General features: G+C 39.2%; 3 protein-coding genes and 1 non-coding gene across 5 annotated transcripts in view; 3 read left to right on the plus strand and 1 right to left on the minus strand.

Annotated features, from left to right (window-relative positions):
* The window catches only part of myripb (myosin VIIA and Rab interacting protein b), an 85,234-nt gene extending 83,558 nt beyond the window's left edge, over nt 1-1,676 (plus strand). Inside the window, exon 16 of the mRNA XM_068304001.1 lies at nt 610-1,676. Within this exon, the coding sequence (XP_068160102.1) occupies nt 610-653 (44 nt within the window). The 3' untranslated portion in view covers nt 654-1,676. The remainder of the gene's footprint in view (nt 1-609) is intronic.
* A 2,057-nt stretch (nt 1,677-3,733) lies between these two features.
* prlh2 (prolactin releasing hormone 2) lies at nt 3,734-5,586 on the minus strand. The gene is made up of 3 exons (XM_068304002.1): nt 5,555-5,586; nt 4,882-5,065; nt 3,734-4,091 (listed from the first exon to the last, which is right to left on the minus strand). The coding sequence occupies exons 2-3, from the start codon at nt 5,042-5,044 to the stop codon at nt 3,895-3,897; spliced, it is 360 nt and encodes a 119-aa protein (XP_068160103.1). The 5' UTR covers nt 5,045-5,065; nt 5,555-5,586; the 3' UTR covers nt 3,734-3,894.
* Nucleotides 5,587-7,767: 2,181 nt separating this feature from the next.
* Nucleotides 7,768-7,840, plus strand: trnar-ccg (transfer RNA arginine (anticodon CCG)). Its single transcript has one exon. It is a non-coding gene; the product is annotated as a tRNA-Arg (tRNA).
* Nucleotides 7,841-8,631: 791 nt separating this feature from the next.
* On the plus strand, nt 8,632-20,283 carry shrprbck1r (sharpin and rbck1 related). Of its 2 annotated transcripts, none has more exons than XM_068304255.1 (14): nt 8,632-9,269; nt 10,526-10,700; nt 11,666-11,743; nt 11,929-12,070; nt 12,227-12,317; nt 12,809-13,133; nt 14,438-14,529; nt 15,664-15,834; nt 17,245-17,405; nt 17,493-17,604; nt 17,827-18,006; nt 18,111-18,209; nt 18,467-18,610; nt 18,875-20,283. In XM_068304255.1, the coding sequence occupies exons 1-14, from the start codon at nt 8,994-8,996 to the stop codon at nt 18,953-18,955; spliced, it is 2,127 nt and encodes a 708-aa protein (XP_068160356.1). In that variant the 5' UTR covers nt 8,632-8,993; the 3' UTR covers nt 18,956-20,283. The 2 variants fall into 2 exon arrangements, with proteins under 2 accessions (XP_068160356.1, XP_068160357.1); XM_068304256.1 differs by having other exon boundaries at nt 12,809-13,127.
* Nucleotides 20,284-21,104: the final 821 nt, after the last annotated feature.

The raw sequence follows: 21,104 nt of genomic DNA on the forward strand, positions 1-21,104 counted from the left end.
GAGGCAGGAACACTTTAATCCACCTTTGGTTGAAATCACACATTTCATCCTTTATCCTGAAATAAGAGATTTGTCTCTGAATGGATGTGAAAGCGAATGCATCTGCTAGAAAGGGTCGAAGTAACTGAAAAGCTCCATTAGATGCAAAGCAGACAAATGGAAACAGTACAGAAAGATAATTTTGTATTTTTTTTCATCAAACCAATGAGAAACATGTTCCTTTTCATGTCAGTGAATGGCCTTTTACCGTTGGTGCTTTCTTTATATTCATGTTTGTCTATTTTTACTTCCCAAGAATCACACAATGGCTCTGATTCAGGTGGCTTTTTCATCTCCAAAGACAGACCGGACAGAACTATAGGACAAAATCAGTGACCAAGACATGTAATCACATCATTGATTCCAGCTTAGAGTGTCCTTTTTTTTTATCAGTTCATCATGTGCTCTTCTGTCGTTAACTGGGAGGACAAGTCAGTTGTTATCAGCCTCATATACAATTGGTGGTTTCTCTTTTTCTAGAGAACCCAAGCTTTTTGCAAGGGAGGTGATGATACTTTTCTGAATACAGTATTTATTTATTTATTTATTTATTTATTTATTGCTTTACAGAGAAGTTGGAGCCAGAGCAGCAGGTGAAAGTGTTTCGGCCATAGTGACAGCAGCACAACAAGCCCCTTGGGGCCATTTTGGAGCCCCAGGGATGAGGGACCCCTTTCATCCAGTGCCTTGACCCAGTATCCACCTCTAGCTCCAGGCCAAACATGGGCCAACACCTGCCCTGTGTGACCCACAAAGCACTACGGTCCTCAGCCAGGCACAGTACCAAGTCAGTCAAATGCATCACAGAGGACATTACTGGCTTCTCCCTCTTCTCAACATTATACTACATTTTCTCTTCCTCACTGCACACATAACATCAAGTAAGGACAACTCAGCAGTCAGTGTCTCTGCAATAAAGATCTGCAAAATCCACGCCAACCAGCCGAAAGAGTATCTTATGGACAAGAGTATTGTGATTTACTGTACAAAAATTACGTGAATCTTTCTGTGATTCATTGTCCCAAAAAAAAAAAATTTAATCGTCTTTTTAATGCATCTTCTTTTTCACCAAATGAAATGTCGTAAGGAATCATTTCAAACTTGAAGGCCCTTCAAACCTTTTTTTGAAATAATTGTTATTTTTCACCCACAGCTATCAGATGGTAATCCTCATTTGGGGAATGATTGTAACATCTTTGACATTTTACTGTTTTCTTTTAAACCATTTTTTAAAAGGTCACGCTCTAACCACAATACAGTTTTTAGATGTCCTCCCCACGATGAAAGTTTTAGATGGTTACAATACAGTGTAAGAAAAAGCACAGAAATGTGTCTGTAAACAGCCTCCAAATCGTAATTAATAGAACTGTTTGGTGTTTTGGAAAATAAATTTTTGCAGTGGCTTTACAGGAGTCGATAGATACCGCTGACACAGTGCAGCAGCTCAGCAGCCGAAAACAGAGCTCACTCAAAATGCTAAAAAACATTATAGCACTGTCTCAAACATGTCTGAGGTCTCACTTCAGTCTGACACAATTCGGCAGGAAGCAGTGTCTCCAAATGTTATTCCCCTTTAGATTCAAAACATCGAGCCATTCTGGACTTCTACAGCTTGCTGTTACAGACATGTTTTGAAGTAAAAGTCAAAATAAATTCACCTTTTAATTCTAATATTTACAAAAATAAACTCTGAGCTGTCCTCCTGCCAGTAGACGGCTCTGGATAAAAACTACAGTAAATATGATTGTCTGGATGTTCATTCGCCCAGATCCTCCAGCTCTGTTAGTGCCTCTCTTCAACAGAGATCCTTGACTGTTACCAGCTGTCAGTCAGTGAGCAGTAGCTCCGTCCCTCTGCTGTAAAAGGCACATAGCAGAGTACAGATTCAAGCATTTAGAGTATGATGTTTAATTGTAAGTATTATATTTTTCTAGTGTTTCAGATAGTTTGCTAAATATTCTGCTGCTATTGGTTAGGATTATAATACCAAATTGTTGTTACTAATGTACAGCAAGGAAAAATGATGAGCTAGATATTTATACATTTTAATAAATTATGGATTAGTTTCAACAGTGGTATCAATTTCTCCTCTAGCTCTCCATGGCCAAAATGTACATCTGTTTTCTTTAATTAACGACAGCTGTCATAATTTAATAGGGATTTGCTCTAAACTTTTTCCAGAAAATAAGTCCCTAGAAGTAACATAGACTCCAGCCTTACTGTGAAAGCTGTGGGCTTTTTCAAAGGAGTGATTTAAAATAAGGTTTGAATAATCTCTGAATGTTGGAGACACTCAGTTAAACCTAAGTCTCCACAGATTTGGTTTTAAGATTTGGTTCAGCTTTCCTTCACCCAACTCATTTTATTCCCTGACGTCTCCATCATTTCATTTCAAATGTGGCCTTTAATTTTAACACAAATGTATTGACTTGATTTCTACTCACCGGGTCATTACTGAACATTTCTGTTGCATTGAGAAAGATTTTTACATAATGAATTATGATGGGCTATATAACAAATGCCATGAAACCATTAATTTTGTTATGAGCAGTTTATTTTTGTACTTTACTGAACATTTTTACGCAATACCACTGAAATACGTGCTATTGCAACTACTGAAGTCTTTGTCTCCTCACAGGAGGCGTCCTCAGTCATTCCTATCAGATTCTCTCACGTGTGGTGATGAAAAATGCTTTGGCTGTGTGCTTTCATTTACTATGTGATATTCTGCCAGATATGATGATGGTGAATGTAAGAAAATAGAGATGGTATCATACATTTTTGGAGAGGCTAGTACAATTCATACTGTATTAATACCCATAAAAACTCACTTTGAGAATACTGCCTTTCATTTGCATTACTAGCATTTGTCAGTATCGCTGTTAGTGATGCACACTGTTGTCACAAACAGAGCATAAGAGTATAATTGGGTTTCCGGAAGGGCTGCATGAAATAAAAGGTGTGACGATCTCCAGTATGAATGCTCTGCTCCTTTTGTTAGTGACCTGTTCATCCCAGACTTTTACATCTCTCATTTTCACACTTACTCTGTACCTACTCTGTAGGTGTTGATGTATGGAAGCATGTTTTATCAAAATTGATGTAAGATTTCCCACAAGAAGCACAGCAACAAGGGTCCAATCATCAGTGTCCTGTATTTTTCTAATGTAAAAAAATAATATATCAACACAGAATTTATTAATATATGTATATGTGTTAAAATGAAAATGATATCAAATATGTGTATTGCCCAATCGTAGTTGAGCAATCTGTCAATGTTGTGTCCAAGACGCTGTGTGTAATTGTCAAGATTTGTAGGTCTGGATTCATAAAGGAAGTCTAATTTACTACTGTAAATGTGTCCCAGTTACTCAGAAATTATTAAATGCAGACAGAGCTAAAAGAATTTTTTCTTTTGTCCTGTTTAAATCCAGTTTGAATGAGATCCCCTGTGAACAGCTCCACAAGTGTTCACTTTTATGTGCAAGCGTTTATTGCAATCCATTTGACAAGTTGAGTAAAAATATCAAGCAAAAAATACAGATTCTCCATGTGCCACAGTATTCTGAGAAAAAAAATGTATTATGAAATGAATAAAATTTGAAAACCTAAAGTTTTGTTGTTTGGAAGAAATTGTCTGTTATGCACCTGCAATTAGAGGAAAACTACAAGCAAAATGATGAGCAGATCCAATCACTACATCCTGGTTTATTAATATAGAATGCATTTTTATTTACAGGAATTTTTAGGTAGAATCCTAACCATGGTCTAATAGCAGACACATATAGCTGGGCTAGAGCAAAAGGGAAATGACCTCAATTAAGACAAAACTGAAGACACTCTGAAGACGAGCTGTCAATCCCTGTCCTCGCCTTCCAGCATGCGTCCGAGGTTGTCCTTGTCTCTGAGGCTGTTGAGCAGCAGTGACAACATGCTGATGACAGGTTGCATCCCACCGTTGCGCAGAGGCTCCACGCTATTGTGCCTTTTCCCAAAGCGTCCGATAGGTCTCACTCCACGCCCTACGTACCAGAATGGGTCGATCTCTGGACCTGGAAGCCGCACACACACACATCAGTGAAAACCAAAAGCCAGATTTTTTGATTCTTTAACATTTTGTATGGTTAAAGGAAAAATTAATTTCATTGGTCCATTAAAATCAAACCTAACCCTCAAAGTTTCATTTGCCAAGTTATTCCAAGCAATCAAATGATTAGTCTTCCATTCATTTTTCGTTACATCAAAATAAAATTCCGACTTCAAAAAACACACTCCCATATTTCTCTTTACTTTGGTATTATGTTTATATATAAAGGAAACAGACACACTATTATTAAAGTAATAATAACAGTAATGATAACAATAATATCCAAAGCTGGAATCAATTCCAGTGGACTGATTTAAACAGATTTGGAGAGCCGTGACCTGGATAACCATGAACCTACACAGACAATAACAGTAATATACCTCTAATAGAATTATTTGAAAAATTCCGAAACAACAATCATACTTGGTGTAGATTAAATTGTGACAATGTACATACATAGACTGCATGAAAATTAGAAGGTGAGGATGATCCTTAAATAAATTGTCTCTTTTGTAAAACAGCACCCAAAGCTAAAATGCAATAAATAGCTTCTTGATATTCAGAGAGGCTTTACAACTGTAACTTTTTGAAAACATAATTTTGAGAAGTAAAAACAGGAAAAATAAGTTTATTTTCCAGATATATCTTCTCTCGATTGTCACAAGACATAGAAGAACATCACTGTGAACTCATAATTAAAAGTCACAAAAAAGATTATTATGTTCTGATAAAGGCTAAATTAATCCAATACTTACTTCTATTGTCAACATTGTGAACGATGTGAAAGTCATGCTCCACCGTGGTGCTGTGAGCACTGCTGAAACTAAAGGAAAGGAAGAGGAGCAGCGTCAGGGCTACAAACAGCGAGCGGCTTGTCAGGACGCAGAGCTGGACATCAACCGCTCTCCCAGGCAGCATGCTGTAGAGTTGCCAGAGGCACTGCAGAGGATGGATGGATGTTGTTCAGTCAAGTATCACCCACTCAAGACTCATGAAAGAACACCAGAAACTGAAACTTAAAAATCAAACGTATAGTGTGAAGTTATGAAATTTTAGTCAGGTAAGATCACCTTAAAAAACACTTGGTAGAAAATGTTTTACTTTTTGTAGGAACCAATAGCAACATTATTTATAAGAGAATTAAATATACAATGGAACATTTAGTCTATTCAACTTCACAAAAAGGAACCTGATGCTCATACATGAAGATTATTGTATAAAGTGCAAGCATTAAGGTCCATAAGCTATTATTATAAAAATACAAAATATCTTAGTAAATGTTTTAAACATTCACTAAATTAGTAATTGGGCACAGCTTAATATTGGAATAGTAAAATTTGCATGAATACATAAGTCTTCTTGCATCAAGATTTACATTTGCAGGATAATAAAATAAATTGATGAAGTATTCGACAGGCAGTTTCTTACCCTGAACTTTGGTTACGGGTTGAGGTCAGCTGGCAGAGGTCTGAAGTTGTTTTTCTTGAGCAGGTGTGCTCCAGCCTATATATCCATGCTCCTCATGTGGATGATGAATCAAAAACGTCAGGCACACATAGTGATCCCAGACTACAGGATGCATCACCCCTCCTCCTCCCACTCATTGAACCCACTCAGGAGAAAGGAGGTTTGCTTTTGGAGTTTTCTCCTGATGTCAGTCACGCAACAACGCAGTCCATCAAGAAGTCAATGACACACGGACAACTTTAAATTAGTGAACATGGGGAAACCCAGCACCTCGAGCAGGCCTGCCAGACACTGACCCGTAACTATCGTGGGCGTTTTTTGATGAACCTTTCATCAATCAGTTTCATTACAAGATACAAGGCAGGACAAAATCAACTTGAGGAAAAACCACAATGCATTCTGACTGTCTTGACACCAGAAACCACTCTTTTGGAAATTTCTTTGCCTCCAAAATGATAAATGCAAAGAGCTCACTGCAGTTACTGCCCCTCTTTTGGGTGTAATTTTAAATCAGTAATAGCAGAACATTATTGTGAGACAGATTTAAAAGTAAAGATAGCTCTGAATATACTGCTAGTACATGTTATTTCACGTGACGACACCAATACATTCGCTGAGAGGTGATGAATCACGAATGAGAGCCAGTGTGAGGAGACAATTGCAAACTCAGATGTATTTAGATGTAGATTTGACCTGAGAACTAAGGGCTTCTGTAAAGGTCAAGGTACTATGCAACAGCGATGCTTACAATTTATGTGATATTTAAATCATTCATTTTTAACAATTGAACCTCTATGAGGAAGCTCAAACTAAATTTCTCAATATAATATACAATATAATATAATACAATATAATATACAATATAATTTAATACTGTAAAGAAGAAAATATTGAGTTTCACACATTCACACGGCTTCATATGAACAGGTACAGGTACAGCATTAATCCACAGTTGAATCATTCATAACTTCATTCTCTACTAAGATACGGTGGAATGATGCCAGCCCAGACACAATGAGAAGAAAACTTCCTGAGGATGTGTAGTCATGCTGCAACATAGAAGAAGCTAGCATGATTTCTAATAGGAGCCGTGATTTGATTTTGTAAACACTTTCAGATAGAATTCAGTTCATCCCTGTTTTTAGGGTTTAACATGGCAAATCATAAATAGATTAAGAGAAAATTAACAGCACATTGAATCATATCAGTGGATACAAACTTAAAGTGATTTATTTTCTCTGTCACTCATTCACAAATTAAGATTTATCATAGAAAACCAAACCAAACCTAATTGTTTCATATTGTCATTGATCTTTTAATTATCCCAGTCTTAGCTCACTAAATCTCCTCATTTGATTCCAAAATGCACAGTCAGGTCAGGGCTTTCTACTGCTCATTGCATTTTGTTTTGTATAATAGTGGAGCTGGTTAGTTCCTCCTCTTCACACTGACGTCATGATGTCATCAGCACCTGATTGAATGGCTCCATCTCCCCTGTGTCGTCTGCATGTCTATGAATGGCGGTCGTGTCACGCTGTGACTCCCCACGCTAGGCCTTCTCTCATTTGGCTGAGTGAATGAAATGTTTGAGAGACAATAATAGTACAAGGAAAAAATTAATTCCCTACACATCTTTGAAATTCATTAAATGAGTGATTCATTCAGAAATTAATGGCATGATCAGACTATCTACTATAGCATTCATAGATAGTATTTCTTTTGTTGTGGCATGTGAGGTCCTTCAGGGATCTGGTATTGATTGGAAAAGCCCTGCCTGCAGAATGATTAACACAACCAGCTAAGCTTTGTGATCTAAATCATTCCTCTCACGGGCTACAGTATATTATGTTAATTGCCTGACCTACAGACCATGTGGGCTGACATTCATCAATCATCAATCTCTCTTCTTAAAAAAATAAACTAAAATCAGCAGCTATGTCTTGTTGTTTTTTAAATTAATTCTGGAAGGAAAGGATTTCAAACATTAATTTTTCAAAATACCAACTGCCTCTCTCACTGGCTGCAAAGGTGGGAAAGGCTTTGGGTCGTAAAGGGTTTAATAAATGACTTTTGAAAGAACAGAAAGCGTTGTCAGATTGTAATAAAAGGGAAGAAATATTTTGATCATGTACAGTACATTTTAGAAAAGCTCAACATAAACAAGTAGGACTGTGGGCCCAGTGGCCTAATGGATAAGGCATCAGCCTCCGGAGCTGGGGATTGTGGGTTCAAGTCCCACCTGGGTCGGATCCTCTCCTTTAATTTATATATGCATATATTCTGCATCCATTCACAGTTGGTCTGACAATAACCTGAGATTAAAATGGTTCACCGGTCCCTCTGTTGGATTGCCTTGCATCAAACAGCTGTGGTGGACATACCTGAAAAGATACCATTTTAAATACAGGCTGCTGCCAAACTGATGGTTTATTATTGATGAACTAAATGTAAGACACTTGTGGAGTCCCTTCAGACAGAGAAGTGAAAAAAAACAGCAACATACAAGTAGGAAGTGATCTTTTCTTTCCTTTATTTCCATCACAATAAATAATATCCGTTGAAAACAACTAGATTTATGCAGGGAAGCCATTTTCGGAGAAAATTGTTCCATTTTTATGATAATCAAACGTCGTTAGCAGCTTTTTGATGTTGCTAAAGTTGGATATGGGTCTCTTAATTCTTTTATATCTCTAAATTCAACATATATGTTCTAATGATATCTGATCTAATGATGTCAAAAACCGATTTCAGCAGACTTATCAGAAAAAGAAAGCTTTGCTGCCTCCCTGTGGCTAAATCTGTGCGCACACGCTGCACACATTATGACGTCACGCACTAAAAAAAACAGTTTCAAGGAAGAACACAGTTGCTTCGAATTAATAGTACAATAAAATATATATGCATGATAAAAAATATATATTATATGTGTAATAAAAATAAAACTGACACGTATCAAATCAAGCTCGTCTGGTTTGAACCAGCCGTCATGAACGTTTCAACAACATCGCCTACGTCATCAACAAGCTGCGCATGCGCAGTACAATGTGAAAGCAGACGTATCATCAGTCAGCGGGACTCGACCCAAACTACTGTATTTATCAACCTCGGTGTTTCAGGTATGGATATTCCGAACACCGTTGCCGCTTCTGGGCCTCGAGGACTCTCTAAATAACAGGACCCCATCGCGAAAAGAGACTAAAAGTGGCACCTTAAGAAGTGGGGTTCACTTTTTAAAGTCACCCCACAGTTGACAGGAGATACGCACTTGCTTCCTGTTGTCAGTGAGGCTGTTTGATGACGGAAGGAGATCAAATAATGTAAAGACCGGAGACCGGAATCAACGAGGAGCTGACGCCGACAGCCTGACCGGAGGTGAGCGACCCATGAGCGTGTTGGGGGTATGTCGCTGACTTCAGGAGGCTGGGCTCACGGTCCGGGCGACACGCCGGACCAGTCCGCCGCCCTCCCCGCTCACCATGAGGCCTCACCGTCACAACTTGGCTGCCGGACCGTCCTCATGTCGGTTCGGGTGTCGGTGTGTCACTCTGGTATTCGGCCGCTGTGTCTTCCCGGAGCAGGTGGCGACTCCCTCCGCCTGCAACTTAGCATGGACCCCGGGAAGTCCGGGGAATTCCGGCTGTCGCTTCAGGACGGCAGCGGGACCGGCCGGAGTGCGGTGAGCACACAGCACAAATACACGCAAAACACGTGGAAACATGTCTGTAAATAAGTTTATAGTCACTACAAGACTAGAGACAAAGTCAGAGTTACAGAGACTTTTTATTATTATATTATTATTGTTAGTTATTATTATTGTTATTATTATTATTGTTATTATTATTTTATTACATTGTCAGTGTTCGTGTGTTCGTCCGTCTGTTAGTCCACCAAATACCTTTGCAACCATTGTTGATAGATAGATAGATAGATAGATAGATAGACAGATAGACAGACAGACAGACAGACAGACAGACAGACAGATAGACAGATAGACAGATAGACAGATAGACAGATAGATAGATAGACAGATAGACAGATATACTTTATTTATCCCAAACTGATAGGAAGATGAAACAAAAAGCACATTACTCGGGCAGCAAATGGGATGAAAAAGACATGATGAGGTCAAGCTGCGTTGAGCTTGACCTTGAGAAAACTAAGTTAAATTTAAACTTTTATACACTGAAGAATGGGATAAGATAGAAAGACAAGGGGGGAAGGCCAACATGAGTAAAACCATAGATCAAGTAGGTCAGAGCACTAGCTGTGATCTTTGACCTATGCCAGTAGGTCAGGGTAAAATTTTGAATTCAGGGGTGTCGCAAAATGTTGCAGTCTGACTGCCTTGGTTCTACTTATTATTATAGCAGACATTGCATTTTATCAACAATAACTGTGTGTGTGTGTGTGTGTGTGTGTGTGTGTGTGTGTGTGTGTGTGTGTGTGTGTGTGTGTGTGTGTGTGTGTGTGTGTGTGTGGTATATACAATATATAGAGTAGTAGAGTCAGCCAGTAAGAGGTTAAGTTTGACAAAAGTGTTGATTCTCTCTTCAGTCATCTGGTGTGGAGTTATTTGGGCTCAAACAACAGATTCAGGTTTTATAAGCTAGTTACATGCATATGCATTTTGACAGCTGTTCTGTGACTTTGGTCCTCCTAAATATAAGTATTATAATACCTAAATATTATAAGTTTGGAAACATTGCTAATTTCTTAGCCAATCTTTGTTTTTATGGAACTCAGTGACTATTGAAAAATCATAATTTTTGGACACTTCCTGAAGCTTCATCAAAAGAGACCAAGAAGAAAGAGAAGACAGTGATGGGTTTCTTTACAAGGAGCCTACCAGAGTCTCAGAGTGTCATGGCATAATGTAACCCATGATTCATTCTCCATTAGTTATTTGTGCCCCATTTGTTTCCCTGTTACCAGACCATCGCTGAGTTTGATTTGGGGACAGTAAAGTATGAAGTGAAGTCACCAAAGTGCCACGAACTGAGTTTAGTTACGCCTCCGCATGAACGCATCAGCTTCAACTTCCGCTGTGAGCAGGAGGCTCAGGAGTGGGCTACAGTGGTGTTATCATCTCTGAGAGAAGCACAAAGAGGTCAGTCACCTTTCATGTCATGTGAACTGAGCTAGTCTTCCCTCAAACAGTTGATTTGTTTGCTACTTATTTGAGCGGAAGAGTTTCTCTTTGCCTTCCTTGATGTAGCTTAACAGCACTTTCGTCAGTCTCAACCACCATAACCAAATCTCTTTTTTCAGCTTCAGATGGAATTTCAGTCAATTGCTCACTGTTTACTCTGTTGAATGTTAAAAATTGTTAATAACAACAAAGATGATATTTAAATAAATTTCAAAAGTAGTGCACAACCAGTAAGCTATCGGCTATGGTTTGGGCCCATCATTTTAAAGAAAGTTAATATATTCTTAGCCAGAAAATCTCCACTGAGTATCTCTTTGAGTTTGGGGATGCTGAACTCAACTTGCTAGGAAGACACTTCAAGAATGGACTTGGGACATGTATAAAATTCATTATCGTTCCTGAAAATGTAGGAGGGAATTTGTTTAGGTCTTTTTAGTTTCATTGGATTTCTGAACTGAGTTCCCTGGCACTCAAAACAGATTATCACTGAAATTAGTGTTGGTCAGGGACGCTGATCAATTATCAATTACTGTGGATTCATTATCCCTGTAGCAGCAAACAGAACCGTCTTGTTTCCAGAGACACACTAAAACTGGATGAATAACTACAATTCATTACGTTCTACCCTCTAAGGACTGCTGTGTTCCCCTGTGGCCCCTACTTACATAATACAATACTATATAATGTACTGTACTGGGTAAATGGGCTAAGATTAGAAACGGTGATGTAAAAACACATCAAGGATCAAATGGAAACATTCACTTTGTTTTTTTCTGCGTTGTCATCTCTTCTGTTTTAAAAACTTTGTCTAAGCAGAAGCAGCAATATGAAAGTTAGTGGAAGATTGAAAGGTTTCAGTCCACAGCTGCATAGAGCACAAAATAAAAATGTTTGTCTGGTTGTTTGACTTTTCTCTTTGACAGTTGTCCCCAAAGATGGCGGTCAAACGCGGCTCACTGATGGTCTCAATATTCAGAGTACATTGTCCTTGCAGCAAACAGGTGTGTGCACTGACCACTTCCCTGCTAACATAATATATTATCGTCTAGTATGATGTAATGTGACTGATTTACACATCAGTCCCTTACCAGCTGTTAACTGTTAAGGCATTATCCCTTTCACACACTTTGCAGTATGCTGACCATCATGGCTTGTCTGTGATTCTTTCTGCTCATATCTTCTGCAGAGGAAACCTGCGTTGAGCTTTCCCGAGCCATAGAAGCAGGTGACATGCAGTCGGCTTCTGTCTTTGCTGCCACACTTGCCCGACAACATGCCAGTCTAAAGATTCAGCCCTCTGCCAAAGATAACAATGAAAGTGAAATCAGGTAGGAGTGTTTTTACCATTTAATATAACTAAAACATTAAAAAGAATGTGGTTGATATTCAAAAATTAATTCAATTTTAAAGTGTAATATAAAGTAGATCGTGGTGTCATCAGTGCAGACTATGTGATGAATGGCTACTCTTTTGTATTATCACAGCTTGGCTGTTGTAGTCGAGGACTCTTCTTCATCCTGTTGTATTACTGTGAAAGTTTTTCCACACATGACTACTGCAGTACTGAAACAGCAGGTCAGTCTGAAGCACTCTCCTCTTCATCATTTGTGTAGAGTTGGTTTAATTTGGATGTTGCAAAATTGCTATTTCCATGAAATAAGTTCTGAGTTGACTTATTTCTTTAAGTTCAAAGTTTCTGCTTTTATATGTTAGAGTTTTTTTATAGTAGGTTTACATCCTTTAATATGAATAACTTATTTTGCACCACTGTGCTCACTCTTCAACTTCCTTGAGGCCCTGTCAGGAGCAAAACAACAAAGGAAACGTTAGCTGCGTTTTAACACTGCAGTATAAACACCAAAAAGTCAGCATTAAAAAAACTAGTAACAACATCCAGCATACTACTCTTGTTATTCTGGGCACTCCAAATGGAGCTAGACATTCATGGAGTTGAAATGTTGCAGGTTCCTTCTTAAAAATATAAAAAGGTGGGATTTTTATTCAGGTGAGGATGACCCACAATCACAGTTTGCTGTTCCTCTCTCTTTGGTTTTCTTTCACCTCAGATGTTTCTTGAGTATGGCTTTCACCCATGGGTACAGCGCTGGGTGATTGGTCAGTGTCTGTGCACTGACCAGCGCTCTCTGGCCTCATACGGCGTTCATCAAGATGGTGACACAGCCTTCTTGTACCTCCTGTCGGCCCGTCACGCTCGCCTGACCTTACAAGTGCTTCAACAGGACCAGGAGAGTGCCCTTCTTCTCAGTCATCCATCGTTGTCTCGCTCCACTCCTCCCCTGCCTGCGGCCTCTACAAATGGCCTCTCAACTGTGGACCAGAGGCCATACACCACCCTACCTCCCAGAACCCATGCCAACAGCCACAGTAAGGGTAAGGGTAATCATATGGGCTTCTCAGTGTTGTCAAACTTGCATTGTCATTTAAGTCATGCTTTCATACATTTTCTTAACTGTTTCCGCTTTTGTGGGTCACGGATTTGCTGAAGCGTATCCGAGCGGACTTGTGGAAAAGTGGCGGGGACTCTCCCGGCACAACGCTGGTTCACAGCGGAGCTTATTTAACACATATCTGTTTTTTTTTAATTATTATCATTCATGAAATAGTGAATCCATAAAGAAGTGATTGAGCTGGTGTGTAGCAAATGGTAATATTGTTATCATTTGTCAGAAACAGTTTCATGTAGGAAAGAAAATCATAAGATCAACTTCCGGTCACCAAAGCTTCCCAGTCAGCTTTCCGCTGATCTTTACCTGGAAATTATGTTCTGGTCAAGGTGGATACTCATTGATCATACAAACGTTATAACACGTTATAAGTTTTATTAATCAGTTATTATATGGGCTGTTTTAAATTCCTGATGTTTTGATACGTCACCGTGACGTTATGTTTTCTATTTTATATTACGTTATTGCAACGTTATCGTGACATTCGATTGTAGTCAGGCACCTTTTAGGGGAGCCCAGGTGCATCGTGGGGTCCTGTCAGAGAGGTCCAGCGCCGTTAGCGCTAGTTTTTAGTTTCAGTTAGTGAGAGTTAGCGATCAGAACGAATGAACAGAGGCTGTTTACCCGTCCGAACCGAATCATTTAATGCAGTTAATCTGTAATGCTGCTGAAAGTTTAATTAAATACAAATCGAACTGTTCCCTGTGTGGCGCCTCTCTCTAACCAGAGCAACCGCGGTGGATGAGGTGGGTCCAACAAACTAAATACAGTCGCCTCCGGGCATACCTACAATATGGGCATTGTTGGTGAGAAAATCGGTGCTGAGGTTCTTCACACATCTCTCTGGCAGGTCTGAGCGAAGAACAAAGAACATTCCAGTGTGAATACTTTTAAGAGATTCATTGCGCTCCTCTTTATGGGAGGACTTGAATGAATGAATTAGCATATCTAAATGTCCATCCATTGTTAAACTTGAATCCAAGTTGAATGCTGTATATTTAATTTGATAAATGCTTAATGTTCAAACAGGCATAATCTGGTGATGCAGAGGAAAACAACCACACCTGCAGCACTAGGGCCACAACAAAGTCTTGTTGCGCATGAAAGCATAGTGATAAATCGTTCAGAGACCTTAAAGTAGAGACACCTGCTAATAAACACACTGGGCTCAAAGAGTCATTTGCAGATGTTTACTAATTGGTTATTCTGCTTTCTCATTAAATATTTCAGGTGGGTCAAACACAAGTGAGTTAAGAGATCTCATCAACCTAGATATGTCCCAACTCAAAGAGGCACTGAGCCCCATCACAGCCTCCACCCAGGTAATGGACTGCTGCTGCTTTTGGCACTTCAATATGTTTTGACCATTTACATCCCGCGAAGCGGTGATGTATTGTAATTGTCAGTTTTTGTGTGTTCGTCCGCCCGTCCATCCACCAAATATCTTCACAACCATTGCAGATACAAAGATGAAAGAAAAAGCACATTACTCAGGCGGCAAAGGGGATAAAAATTAGATCAATCAATCAATCAATCAACTTTATTTATATAGCGCTTAATCACATCTGAAGACATTTCAAAGCGCTTTACAAATAGAAAGCCAACAATGCCCTCCAGAGCAAGCATAAGCGACGGTGGCAGGGGAAAACTCCCTCATTGAGGAAGAAACTCCGGGCAGGACGCAGGCTCTGGAAGGCGGTCATCCGCCTTGACCTGTTGGTTGGGAAAGAGAAATACACTGGGGACAGAGATAGGTCAAGTGAAAGAGAGAGGGAGAGAGAGAGTAGCAGATAGGTCAGTTAAAAAGTTAAAATCCTCCACAACTGGCCAACGTTCAAACTCTATCCTAGCGTAAACTGATTGATATTTGTCCCAGAAACCCTGCTCTTTGGTGTGGTGTGCAGGAAAAGGCAGATCGCACTGCTGATGAGAAGAGGATTAACAAAAATGATTGGGAAGACCAGCTACACAGTAGCTTAAGAATTAGGGCAACTACGTAGTACACCCTAGGAGTAACTTGTTCAGTATGTTTTTCAAGGGCAGTGTTCAGGACGTGAATAGATGACGTAGTTTTCTTCACCTTGAGAAAACTAGTTCAAGGTCAAATTTCAACTTTTGTACATTTTTTTGCACATATCTCAGGAACCGGATAAGATAGAAAGACGAAACAAAAAGCATTATATTCAGGGAGGCATGGTGATAAAAATTAGACCACAACCTTGCCCTTGAAAAACTAGGCTAAGGACAAATTTTCAATTTTATACCTTTTTAGGCACACATCTCAGAAACCTGATGAGATATACTGTAATAAACAAAACAAAAAGATTTTCAGGAAGCCAGGGGCACAAAATGTGATGATGTCGCGCGATGTGGCAGTCTCTGACTGCCTTGTTTAAAATGTATTAGAAAACACTGAAAGAGAATGAAAAAAAATAAAGAATATTTGTGTGTCTTAGGGCTGGCCATGCCCATCTTGTACTTACATAAATAAACCAACACGTCCGGGCTGTGAGATCTGCAGCACAAACCGCCCTGAGAACTACGTCATTCCAGGGGGATATCGTCCAGATGCTCTGGAACTTCAAAGAATCCAGCAGGAGAAGGAGTCCATCAGACAGTACCAGCAGGTACAAAGCACACACTCCTACCTGTACTGCATCATTTTCCACATTACACACAGTATTTATGCATTTACAATCATACACGTACTTAGGAAAACCTCCGTTTTATGTGCAGTTTTGTGGCAATTTTAAAAAACGTGTTGCAACAAGCTGCAACCCAGCACGTTTTCTAATTGGGAACAACACCAAGGCAAGGGAAAGAAGAGATAGATTAGTAGTTGACATTTGATTATAACTCTACAAGCTCTCTCAGGTTGACTCTCTTCTCTTTTGTCTCTGTTTTTTTAAAGGAGAAAGGGAGAAGAGAGGTGCTGAGGAGTGCAAACAACTCACTCCTGTTTAACCTGGACCAGGACATCTGAACACAGAGACACAAGCATACGCACACTCCATGACTATGCGTGTTTCCCAGTTTGAAATTACAGCCACATTTTCGGATGTACCCATCAAACACTTTACTTTTAAATACAGTAACTCATCAATGACAATGTCTGTGTGAACATCTATATGCTTGAATTTTTATCATCTGATTATTTATATCCTGCTTTTGACAGAATGTAGGTTAACAAGCACATTTGGACCACACTGATGAGACTTTTTAAGCCTTGTATATGCCAAATAATCGAAGCAGAAGGTGGTGATGCATCTTGGTCTGCACGGTTTTACATGAAGGAGAATTGTTGATTATATATTTTAAGATATTAACATTTTAAAGTTTACAAAATGTAACCAATATAGATTTTCCCCTCAAAAATATAATGAAAAATATTCTGTCACAAGGTCAAATCTTAAGGTTACCTGGCCTTGATGAACCCGGCATTGACCGTTCAGTATCAGAAAACTGTACATCAGCTGATTAAATGTGGGTTTTCGTGTACAGTATTAACTGCTTTATTAATTTTGTCAAACCTGAAGTAAACTTAAATAATAATAATAATTAAAATGCAGCTATAATCATCATTATATAGTTATTTAGCATGACTGCTCCGTGGTTTTACTGCACAGGTTGCCACAGTGAAGAGTGAGCCACCTTCTAATCTTCTGTCAAGCTCCTGTCAACACATGATGCTCAAACTGTAGTGAGACATTATGAAAAATGCTGGATAATTGTGATCTCTGCTGGCTGTCATCATGGACTGTTATTTTATTGAACTTCTAAAGAGCAGAGGTTTCCACTTCATTGAATGTATTGGTCCGATTTTTAATTTTGCACTGTCAGTTGGGTTTATAAAAAGAAATCCGAATAAAAGTCTTGATATGCAATGCGTGTGACTGCTCATGTACAGTATGTGCAAATACATCCATTTTATTGTATTTTACTTTTAAATGTGATCAATTTCACTCTGCCCTCGTGACACAAGTAGAAGGGAGAAGGTTTAATTCATAACACTGCTAACACATCACCCCATGTGACAGGCAAGGGAAGAGGAGCGCAAGGAGAATTTTGCCCAGCTAATGATGATCGACAGCCAAGACCTGCTCCCTAACCCCGATCCTGTGGACTGTAGGATCTGCTACGTAGACCTCAAGCCGGGAGAAGGGGTCCTCCTGAGGGAGTGTCTCCACTGCTTCTGCCGGTAAGATCCAGGGAGTGGTACGTAATATGAAACGTTTTTCATGATTCACACCTGTCATTACCTTTGTGTTTGTGTGTTCCTGCCCAGAGAGTGCTTACGTTCAGTCATCATGCTTAGTGAGGAGCCAGAGGTATCTTGTCCTTACAGAGATGACACATACTCCTGCACATGCTCCCTACAGGAGAGGGAAATCAAAGCTGTGAGTCAAACCAAAGCGTGTAGTAATGGTTCAAATACCAGACTGAATTGCTTCCCTGACAAATTAGTTCCAGAGAAAACCTGATCCATACCAGGGCTGTTGATATTATGTCATTGCTGGTATATTTACCTTCATTTGTTTACTTTGCATAACACTTCAGCAGTATTATTAGGGTAACTAATCCACCGAAGTTTCCAATTTCCTTCCCTGCCTTCTGTCCAGTTGGTGCCTCTTGAAGAGTATGAGCGCTGGCTTCAGAGAGGTCTGTCCGTGGCCGAGTCTCGCTGTGAGGGCAGCTACCACTGTGCAACTCCAGACTGTCTGGGCTGGTGCGTTTACGAGGACACAGTCAACGTCTTCCATTGCCCCGTCTGCAGGAAGCAAAACTGTCTCATCTGCAAAGTATGACAGAGTTCTTTCAGTGTGTACAGACATAATATTACATGATTATTATTTCCCACAAATTCTGCCTTTATATCCTAGCTGTATTTTTGTTTAATCCTCAGTCTATCCATGAGGGAATGAACTGCAAACAGTACCAAGATGATCTTGCATCACGTGCTATAAATGACTCTGCTGCCAGGAGGACAACACATCTGCTCAAGGTGAACTGTACCTGGCACTGGTGTACTATACTGTATATCCTCCAACAAAGGAGGAAAATCCTCTCAACTGCAGATAGTGCCAGGGGTCTGATTTGGGTTTACTGTATATGTGTAAAACATACTGTAGACAAACAAACTTGAGAGAAAAATATATAATCATTTATATACACTCCATCCCATGTATACAACTATTTTGTAGAATTTAATTCCCTGTAATCCAAAACAAATGACAGTACAATTTATTTCCTCCCCCACAGACTCTTGTGCAGTCAGGAGAGGCGATGCACTGCCCCCAGTGTGGCATCATTGTGCAGAAGAGGGATGGATGTGATTGGGTGCGCTGCACTGTCTGTCACACTGAAATTTGCTGGGTGACCAGAGGGCCCCGCTGGGGGCCAAAGGTATGAAATCCTTCTTTCTTGACCACATGTTTGATGATCTAGGAACCACCCTGTGTCTGTGTTCTACAGCTTCAAATGAAAGAACAATTCATTCACTTTTGGTTGATAAGTTTCATGATAAGGTGGATTGTATAAAGAAGAAGATTCACTCACAAGTGGTTCAACTCACCCTTCCTCCATCACATGAATGATGGAATGGTGGCATGCCACGGTGATTAAATGTTATTCAAATGTTTGACATGTCTCATTGTCATTCCTTTAAAGGGTCCCGGGGACACCAGTGGAGGATGTCGCTGCAACATCAATAATCAGAAATGCCACCCTAAATGCCAAAACTGCCACTGAAAGTCTAGTGAGGCGTACTATCATTTTAGGATACGAAAGACTGAGCTTTGAATACGGTCTTCATTGAAATTGTGGAAATAAGACCATCGTGAAGATAAATGTACATTTCAACCCAAACAGACTGGAAACATATTTCATTTCCTTTCAGCCATGAGTGTTAGTCTTTCACAAACACAGACAAGCAGGCCATGTGGTTTTTACCAAGACTGTTCTCAGTTCAGTTACCACATTTGAATGTAATAATTATTGATTAGATGGTTATCATTACATGGGACGATCTGCTGTAAGTGCATGTGGTACTTTAATTATTATCTGCACTGCATGATTCCTTGCAGGTTTGATGAGTTTGTTTTGTTAGGAAGCATTAGTAAACTGAAGTGGCCTTATTCTCTTGCACAAAGGCTGCAGCAGGGTGTTTGTCAGAAAGTGTTCCAGTAAGCATGGCAAAACTATTTTTGTGTCCTGAATATGCAATTTTATTAAATAAATCCCAACAGGTGTATAGAATTTTTTTTCAATATGTAATTCCTGCACATCTTGACACAAGGGATGCCTGAAAGGTCCACTTTTTACTCCAACATCTGTCCTACCTGGCATGTAGACTACCTGATATGTACACAGGGTGTTGTACTGTTGACCATCTTGGTATTGTGAAATGGCATTATCAATCTACATCAAAGTATTGATTAATACTGTACTTGAACCACTTGGTATCATTTGTAATACTGGGAATGTTTTCTAATTCATTGATGCATGAATATTATTCTGATACAGTAACAGAATCCACAAGTGTCATGTCTAAGATATTACTAAAGTAAGAGCACCTAGCCTCACCATTCTGTCACCCAGAATACAAAGATTAACCCCACATACCCTCAACTACACCAGGTCACTGACAAGCCAAGAATAAATGTTCTCTGTTACTTCCTTTCAAACATCAGCACTGTGTTTCTAATGCACCACTGTGCCTTATATTTTAATAAATGCTCTCTAAACACCTACACTTCTTTGTGTGTGATTAGCATGTGACAGCTGCCAAATGACATCTATTTGTAAGGTACACAAGACAAATTCAAAGTGCTGGAACACACAATGAACCTGTCCCTGATAACCTGGGGGTTTTGGATGCTTCATATGGAGCTAATAAGTTGAACTGTATCCTTTGACTAATAGGAACCCAGTGTAGTGATTTGAAGAACAGTGTAATATGGTCCAGTTCCTGGCATTAGTTAGGAATCTGACAGCAGTGGTCTGGATCAGCTGCAGCTGCTTCATTGATTTCTTGTCTAACCTGTAAAGACACCGTTACAATAATCTAACCTACTGAAAATAAATGTATGAACAAGTTTTTCTGTGTCTTCTCTAGACAGGAAACCCTTGATTTTAGCTGTGTTTTTCAGGTGGTACTGTAAGAGGCAGACTTAGTTACAACTTTCAATTGGTTGCTCAGACTTACATCTGAGTCAATGATGACACTGAAGTTTCTGGATTGATTTGTAAATTTTAGTGTCTTGGAGTCAAGGTGAGCACTGGAGAGCACTTTGACCCTTCCTTTTTGGAGTCAAATACAATTATCAGTCTTGTCTGCAAAAGTCTGAAAATTTTTGAAACTTAATTCATTGATTCACTTCACATTCATTGATTTGATGGATAAACTTATTGAGAGAAAGTAAAGGACTGTAGTCATGTGATGACCTTGAAAAGTAAAGCTGTGTGTCACCTGCATAAGTCAGTAAGAGATAATATATTCTATTATCTGACCAACGGGCAACATGTAGATGCTGAAAAGAAGAGGCCAAACAGTGGACCCCTGAGGAACCCTGCATGTCATCGTTGTTTGCTCTGACTTGACAATTTGGTAATCTAGAGGAGGCTTATAACTTCACTTTTACGATCAAATATGCATCCAAATGTAAAAGGTACAAAGTTATAAATGAGAAATGGAAATGATGTAAAACAAGCAATTCAGGATTTTAATTACAATTGCAGTCAAAAATAAATCATGAATATTTAATAGGACAGTTTGTTAACGTAATTTTTAAAACATAATATGCCAATCTCAATTTAGAGATCCAACAATTTTTATATTATGATTATATGGCTATAAAAGCAATTTTTCAATCAAGACGTTTATATTACACTTTATCCA

This window comes from Antennarius striatus, chromosome 20 (assembly GCF_040054535.1).
Source record: "Antennarius striatus isolate MH-2024 chromosome 20, ASM4005453v1, whole genome shotgun sequence".
Lineage (NCBI taxonomy): Eukaryota > Metazoa > Chordata > Actinopteri > Lophiiformes > Antennariidae > Antennarius > Antennarius striatus.

Bases quoted from the DNA above. Each gene is read 5' to 3' on its own strand.
- shrprbck1r (XM_068304255.1), top strand. From the start codon at position 8,994: ATGTCGCTGACTTCAGGAGGCTGGGCTCACGGTCCGGGCGACACGCCG. The intron at 11,744-11,928 runs GTGTGTGCACTG...TATCTTCTGCAG, and splicing joins ATTGTCCTTGCAGCAAACAG to AGGAAACCTGCGTTGAGCTT. The intron at 18,611-18,874 runs GTATGAAATCCT...ATTCCTTTAAAG, and splicing joins GGCCCCGCTGGGGGCCAAAG to GGTCCCGGGGACACCAGTGG.
- prlh2 (XM_068304002.1), bottom strand. From the start codon at position 5,044: ATGCTGCCTGGGAGAGCGGTTGATGTCCAGCTCTGCGTCCTGACAAGC. The intron at 4,092-4,881 runs GTAAGTATTGGA...TGCGGCTTCCAG, and splicing joins TCACAATGTTGACAATAGAA to GTCCAGAGATCGACCCATTC.